Source organism: Berghia stephanieae, chromosome 11 (assembly GCF_034508935.2).
Source record: "Berghia stephanieae isolate SIO BIC M18660-M18661 chromosome 11, UCSD_Bste_1.3, whole genome shotgun sequence".
NCBI classification, from domain to species: domain Eukaryota; kingdom Metazoa; phylum Mollusca; class Gastropoda; order Nudibranchia; family Aeolidiidae; genus Berghia; species Berghia stephanieae.
The window spans coordinates 30,416,249-30,424,683 of record NC_088370.1 but is presented as its reverse complement, the minus strand read 5'-3'; the positions used below and the strand labels follow the sequence as shown (position 1 = coordinate 30,424,683).

General features: G+C 40.4%; 2 protein-coding genes across 2 annotated transcripts in view; one reads left to right on the top strand and one right to left on the bottom strand.

Annotated features, from left to right (window-relative positions):
- LOC144956395 (uncharacterized) overlaps positions 1–474 on the top strand; it is a 786-nt gene extending 312 nt beyond the window's left edge. The window contains exon 1 of the mRNA XM_078886894.1: positions 1–474. This exon is cut by the window's left edge and continues 312 nt beyond it. Coding sequence (XP_078743020.1) covers positions 1–474 — 474 coding nt within the window.
- LOC144956904 (uncharacterized) overlaps positions 1–4,773 on the bottom strand; it is a 26,929-nt gene extending 22,156 nt beyond the window's left edge. Inside the window, exon 1 of the mRNA XM_078887716.1 lies at positions 4,617–4,773. The gene's annotated coding sequence lies outside the window, so the exon portion shown is untranslated. The remainder of the gene's footprint in view (positions 1–4,616) is intronic.
- Positions 4,774–8,435: the final 3,662 nt, after the last annotated feature.

Below are 8,435 nucleotides of genomic sequence, written 5' to 3'. Positions count from 1 at the left end.
GCATCCATAAAACGGTTGGCTGAACACTGCAAATTCGGAGACAATTTAAAAATGTCTCTGCGTGACAGATTTGTTTGCGGAATACGCGATGAAACCATACAAAAGAGACTCTTGCAAGAGCCAAATCTCACTTTAGAATCTGCAACAGCTTTGGCACTTGCAATGGAAACTGCCCAGCGAGATGCAGCGGAAATCCACACAACAACATCCGGCAAATCAACAGCTGATCTCAACATTATAAAAACAAATCAGCCTTTACCTACTAACAGAAGACATAACTCACAAACATATCCACCATGCCAATCATGTGGAAAAATAACCACAGGAGAGCCGACTGCTACCTCCGTGATGCAGTGTGTAAGTCATGCAACAAACAAGGACACATTCAGAGAGTGTGTCAGGCCAGGAAGGGCAGCCAACAACAGAGGAGAGGAGGAGACAGAACCTCACAATCCCGACAAGTTCACGAGCTAGATGAAGACAATGTTTCCGAAGATAATTTTACACTGGAAATGTTTCACATGGAAGGAAACACACCAAAAATAAAGGTAGACTTGCAAATCAATAATATTCCTACAAAAATGGAAGTTGACACAGGATCTGCTGTTTCAGTGATGACGAAGAGGGACTTCACAAAAACATTCAAAACCTTCCCAAATTTGGAAAAGACAGCTGTTCGTCTGAAAACATACACAGGTGAAACCATTATTCCACTGGGAAAATTTCAGTTCATGTAGAACTCAACAATCAGAAGAAAATACTTCCACTCCTTATACTTGACAAAGGCAGCAATCCTATTTTGGGAAGAAACTGGTTGGCCGCTATAAAACTGAACTGGCAGAGCATACATCAGATGACGACACCTAAAGATAGATTCAATACAGAAAAATTGAAAGCTCAGTTTCAAGATATATTTTCAGATGGAATTGGAAAAATAAAAGGAATAGAGGCAACACTTCATCTAAAAGAGGGAGCCGTTCCCAAATTCCACAAAGCCAGACCAGTGCCGTACGCCTTAAAACAAAAAGTTGAGAAAGAACTAGACAACTTAGAAGAACAAGGGATAATCACAAAAATTGCAACCTCGGATTGGGCCACACCCATCGTACCCGTATTGAAAAGCAATGGAACAGTGAGAATATGTGGTGACTTCAAGGTAACAGTCAACCCAGCACTTAACACAGAGCAATACACAATGCCAAAAATGGAAGACATGTTAGCTACTTTGGAACAAGGTCAAACATTCTCTAAAATTGATCTGAGACAAGCATACCTTCAGCTCCCTTTAGACAGTGCGTCACAAAAAGTAACAACAATCAACACGTCAAAAGGACTGTATTCCTTCAACCGTTTAGCGTTTGGTATTTCTTCGTCACCAGCAATTTGGCAAAAGACAATAGACACAATCCTCCAGGGAACACCCGGAGTTCAATGCAACCAAGATGACATGATAGTCACAGGGAAAACAAACAATGAACACTGGCAAAATCTGCTACTAGTCCTAGCTAGACTTCAAGAGTATGGACTGAAGGTCAATCTTGAAAAATGCCAATTCTTCCAAGACGAAGTTATCTTTTGCGGTGTCAAAATAACCAAAAATGGCTTGCACAAAACCGAAAACAAGGTCAAGGCCATCATCGACGCACCACAGCCAACAAACAAAACACAACTCAGATCATTCCTCGGGCTTGTAAATTATTACCACAAGTGGCTGGAAAATGTAGCTCAAATTGCGAAGCCACTGTACAATCTTCTACAGGATAACACAAAATTTGAATGGTCAACTGAAGCTGATCACGCTTTCATTCAAATAAAAACAATGATCGCTTCGGACAAAGTCCTCATGCGCTACGACCCCGATCGACCATTGCGACTCGCCTGTGACGCTTCACCATACGGCATCGGCTGCGTTCTCTCGCACATCACACCAGAAGGCGACGAAAGACCTATTGCATACGCCTCAAGAACCCTCAATAAGGCAGAACAGAATTACTCCCAACTAGACAGAGAAGCCCTAGCTATCACATGGGGTGTTAAAAAGTTCTTCAATTATGTATGTGGCAGGCACTTTACACTAATCACTGACCATCAGCCACTCAAATACATCTTCTCGCCCACAAAACCAGTCCCTGCAATGTCTGCAGCCAGACAACAGAGATATGCAATTTTCCTTTCAGCCTTCGACTACTCAATCGAATACAGGAACTCCAAGTCAAACGCTAATGCAGACGGATTTTCACGATTGCCTTTACCCACCACAAACTCAAGTCAAGAGGCCGATTCAGCAGATGAACTATTCTATACAGAAGTAATAGAGTCCTTACCAGTCAACGCAGCAAACGTTGCCAAAGAATCACGCCACGACAAAACACTGTCACAAGTCATACATTACGTCCAAACTGACAGATGGCCAAACACAGTCAACGAAGAACTGAAACCTTACTTCAACAAACAAAACGAACTGTCAGTGCAACAAAACTGTCTCTTTTGGGGATACAGACTCATCCCTCCACAAAAACTGCATGCAAAAATCTTAAGTGTTCTTCATGAAGGACACATTGGTATAGTCAAAATGAAAAACTTGGCTAGGGGATACTTCTGGTGGCCTGCTATTGACAAACAAATCGAGGCAACTACAAAAAAGTGCCCTGGTTGTGCTTCAGTTCAACCTGATCCACCGAAAGCTCCTCTTCACCCATGGCACTGGCCTGACAAGCCATGGCAAAGAATTCAAATAGACTTCGCGGGACCATTCATGGGATTAATGTTTCTAGTGGTCGTCGACGCCCATTCCAAATGGGCCGAAATAATACCGACATCCAATGCCACATCCATTTCAACAATCAATATATTGAGCAATCTTTTTGCAAGATTTGGTTTACCTGAACAGCTCGTATCTGACAACGGTGTGCAGTTCACATCCCATGAATTCAAATCCTTCACAAAGGTCAATGGAATCAAGCACACCCTTAGCACACCCTACCACCCAGCAACCAACGGGCTGGCTGAGCGAATGGTCCAAACTTTCAAACAAGCAATGAAAGCTTCAAAAGATGAGAAGGGTACCATCCATACAAAACTGGCAAGATTCCTGTTTGCTTATAGGAATGCACCGCACACCACAACAAACGAGAGCCCAGCATCACTTATGTTTGGCAGACATCTGCGAACTCACCTAGACATCATTCGACCAAGCATTCATACAAGAGTATCTTCATGTCAAGACCGTCAGCTTCGTACTCACTCTTCTGCCAACACCAGGAACTTCGACAACGGAGACAACGTCCTGGTCCGAGACTACCGCGGACACCAACGATGGCAACACGGCGTAATACATGCCCAAACGGGAACACGCACCTTTGAAGTCAAAACAGCTCCCGGAGCCATATGGAGACGACACTCCGACCAAATTGTTCACACAAACACCCCTGCAATCACAAGCAAACCAGCACCAGCACCACTATTGGACATCGTCCCAAACTTCAGAACGACAGAGATACCAACCATGGTTCAAACAACCCCAGCGAATGACCGAGATCCAAATTCTACGCGGTCACAGGTCGAGGTCCCGCCCTCACCACATAGAGAATTCCCAAATTCTCTAACTCTCTCTGACAACATGTCACAGAGAACGCAATCTCAAAACAATCACAACACTACAAGTGCACCTTACACTACGAGAAGTGGTCGCAACGTGAGAAAACCTAACAAATTCACACTGTAGGCATGGCCATTTATAAGCCTTAAGCTTGACTATAATATTGGAAGAAATATTCGTGACGTTACGACCACAAACACAAAAACACTTTGCATCTACACAGCCGCATGAAGTTGACACTAGTTAAGACTATTAGAGTCCATTACTGTGTTTTCTTTTATCATTATGAACTGTTGACCACTTCAACTAGTTTAGTTCTACACAGAAGAAACACTTTTTCTTACTCATCATTGATATATGAGATAATTTTTCTTTTTTTTTTCTTTCTCATTAACTCTTAATTAATCATTTAAGCTGTATAAAACAAATGTAAGAATGAATGAACCATTATGTAAACCAAAACGAGCGAAAGTATAATAGCTCATTTTTTTTTTTAATCATCTAATTTTTTTTAAGGGGGAGATTGTGGGATACCTGAGTACCCAAATAGCAGTATTCGATTACGTTATTTCAAGAATAAAAAGAATCACTTCGATTCCAAAATGGCTGACTATTGTTGACGTTTTCTACTTAACAAATTATCATTAGCAATCTACAATACACTACAAAAAACAATAACAAAAAAAACTTGAGCTTTTATATAGTATAATATCCACTAAACGTGCTCAAAGCGCTTTACAAGGGGTCCCTAACCAACAGCAACACGTAACATTTAGAACGGGACATGACGCCTGTTACTGTTAGGCGATATTGCAATTTTTTTCAGACAGAGACAACGCTGTTAACGGCCAGGTACTCATTTTATACCTAAGTAGGGTGAGAGAATGTGAGTAAAAGAGCCTTTTTCCAAGGACTCAACTATGCGCCGAGCGAGGCTTGAACCCATGAACTTCGGAGCCGAAAGCGAGTGTTATACCACTAGACCACATAGCCGCAAAAAAAAAGAAGATAACCTTACCGTGAATATTTTAACATTAATGATAATAATATTGCAAATCAAAATCACCATAACACATGCGAATCTAGTTTTGAATCAAAATACAAATGACATCCTTGTCAACAGCAACACGTTTTATCCACCCTTTCCGCCAGTTGTATGAGGTGGTGACTGAAGTGAGAGAGGGGAGTTAGTTGGTCGCCTTCATATATATTTTATATAAAATGTAAAGGGACAATGGTAAATCGAAACGCTCGGTCGACTCCCTCCCTCCCTTCTCCATTCCACGCAGCCATGGCTATGAATATGAATACTAAATACTAGCCTATTTTATTATTTGTCAATCACATAGATAATAGTAGTAGTAGTAGTATGGCTACTACTACTACAAAGATAATGAAGATTTATAGAAGTGGAAAGGGAGAGGGCGGTGGCCACAGTTTGTAATGTCAAGTATAGATAGAACGAAGATGACGTCACTCATGTCTTTGTTATTGCTTTTTGCCATCCACGTTTATGAGTACACCTCACTAAACTGTATGAACCAGACTATAAACGTTCAAGGTTACACAAATTTCCGGATGGCAATGTTTTGAACTTCTTGGACAAGCGCATACTATCTATAGCTGCGGCAAACTTCGCGGTGGCGAAAGGTGGGGGGGGGGGGGGGGGGGGGGGGCTGAACCGTGGCCTTCGTAAAGTTATGGCCTGACAACGTGGCTACGCTGACACTGACCAAAAAATGACGCCAGTCTTTTGCCACAAAAGAAAAAAAATCGTGAGTTATATTAATAGTACAGTCAATGAAATAACTTGTTTCCGTGAGCTCTACTAACGACAACTCACTAAGCGATGCAAAAAAACAAATAATGACCTCAAACTGCCAGTCCTTTTGGATTTCAGTATCAGGCTATAACATAACGATGGCTACGCTGACACTGACCAAAATATGACGTCAAAATACCAGTCTTCGGCCACAAAAGAAAACAAATCGTGAGTTGTATTAATAGTACAGTCAATGAAATAACTTGTCTCCATGAGCTCTACTAACGACAACTCACTAAGCGATGCAAAAATAAAAATTTAAAAAAAATTACCTCAAACTGCCAGTCCTTTTGGATTTTAGTGTCAGGCTTTATCATAACGATGGCTACGCTCGAACCCGCGACCTTACTGGTACGACAACTCCGCCTGGCTGGTGAGATCGTGATCCTACCGCTATCCTCGAACCCCATCGTCGCCGCGAAGTTTTTATTCTCGGTTGTCTTCTGGCACTTTCCGACTCACTTCATTTCTTGTTATTATCAAGATAAGTGCCTGCTCCACTCACTTTTCTGAATTAAAAATACACGATCACACCTTTCAATCTGTTTCTCTCAAACCGTGTTTGTGTATTGAATTGTCACGAATCTTTGCATACAGTCTTAGATTTTACGAGACTTAATGAATCCTAAAAATGAATAGTGTATCTTTTATGGTTGTCACGCAATCGCTAATTCCTTTGATGTTTTGCTGTTTTCACTATATATATATATATATATATATATATATATATATACATATATATATATATATGTATTATATATAATAATATATATATATATATATATATATATATATATATATATATATATATATATATATATATATCTTTGTCTTTGACTGGTACCTCTGGTTTCCCATATTTTCCAGCAAGTGTCTTGGTAGTTTGATAAAGGATCCTCATGTGTCCTCCAGTCGCTGCTGCTTCTGCTTTCTCTGCAAGTCTGTTCATGAATGCTTCCTTGTCTTTCTTCACAGATCTTTTGACTTCCTTAGCTATGGCTCGATACTGCTCTTGTGCATCCAGTCTTGAAGATATAGACACTTTCTGCTATCTCGGAAGTATAATTGACAAGGATGGAGGCACGGAAGCAGAGGTGAAAGCACGAATAGGAAAGGCACAGGCTGCATTCACATCTTTGAACAGAGTTTGGAGAACTAAAGATATCTCCCTTCAACTAAGGCTAAGACTTTTCAACTCAAACGTGAAGTCTGTCCTACTGTATGGATGTGAAACTTGGAACGCATCACAGGCATGTATAAGGAGGGTACAGATTTTTGTAAACAGGTGCATGCGTAAGCTACTCAGAATAAAATGGATGGATAGAATAAAAAATGAAGAAGTATGGAAAAGAACACAGCAGAAACCAGTGGGAGAGGATATAGGAAGAAGACGATGGAGGTGGATTGGACACACACTTAGAAAGAATGACTCAACTATAACAAAGAAAGTATTGGACTGGAACCCTCAGGGCAGAAGATCAAGGGGAAGGCCACGAGGAACATGGAGAAGAATTAAAGAAGCTGATATACAGAGAAGTGGTAAGACCTGGAATGAGATAAAAAAGTTGGCTCAGGATAGAGAAGGATGGAAACTGTTTGTCTGTGGCCTATACCCTGACCCAGGGTGAAAAAGGCAATGATGATGATGATGATGATATAATATTATAATAAATAAGATGTAAATATATATATATTATATATATATATAGAGAGAGAGAGAGAGAGAGAGAGAGAGAGAGAGAGAGAGAGAGAGAGAGAGAGAGAGAGAGAGAGATTGAAAGTGAAATCACGTAACTCAGGCGCACTCAGTCAATTCAAGAAAGCTATGTCCGAGACAGGCTTGCATTATGCAATATCAGGAATGGTCTCGGTGATAAGGTTTTGGTGTGTACTGTGTACTGGTCACAGTGTCAGATAAAGTCAAGATTTAGATATTCGGATTGTCAATGTTTGAAAACGTCTACGAGGGCATACCAAATTCTTGTAACGTACTTGTCATTAGCATTGTCGTACTAGTAATACCCCCAAAGCAGCTATATGGGCACGATCTTTATTCCCTTTCCATGTGCTCGAGGTCATTGGTCATATTGCAGAGCGTGCTCAAAGTGACCCACATTGTGAAAAGTATTCACAGCTTTTGAAATATCTAATATCACGATTGGTCATTTTGTTGAGCTTGACACACGGGTATATTTACAACTTTCATAAACAAAGTAGTGTCCTTATATTTTTAAAGAAATATCCAATCGTTGGACCTCAACAAATCATGTGACTCGGTTGGACGAATACGCCGTTGCATAGAAATCGTTCCGATTAACCGGAGTTCCTATTAACCGATTCTGCTGCGGATGGTCTTCATAGTAGGTACTTAACAGTGGAAAGGAGCATGTCTCTCGAACAGTCAACAAAATGTAAACAGTGGCGAATAACACAGATTTTACTTCCATGCCATAAGTCTTAGTAATATACCCACTGTTCTACCGCTTGATGAGTAAAACCAGCACACACACAACTATGTGTAAATTTAAACGTTTCTAATATGATCGAGAAAATCGTGTGATATATAATAATCATCCATTTGGCGGTATGAAAACAAAAGCAATGATCCGAGAGAGAGAGAGAGAGAGAGAGAGAGAGAGAGAGAGAGAGAGAGAGAGGTCGATTTCAGTCACGTCAATGTTTATAAACAACCAACTTTGTTTATCCAAGCAATTAACCAGTAGATTTTTGACAAATCAAAACATGGAATTTGTGACACACCTTCACGCGTGCTCGGACAAACATAGTTTGTTGTTTATAAACAATAACGTGGATGAAATCGACCTATCTCTGATCATTGTTATTGTTTTTATACCGCGAAATGGGTGAACAGTTTATCATCCTAATTTCTCGATCATATTACAACTGATTAAGTTTACACGTAGCTTTCCATGTTGGTTCTATTGATCAAGCGGTAGAACAGTGGGTACTTTACATTTACACATACCATCGATAGTAAAACCTGTGTAGTTTTCT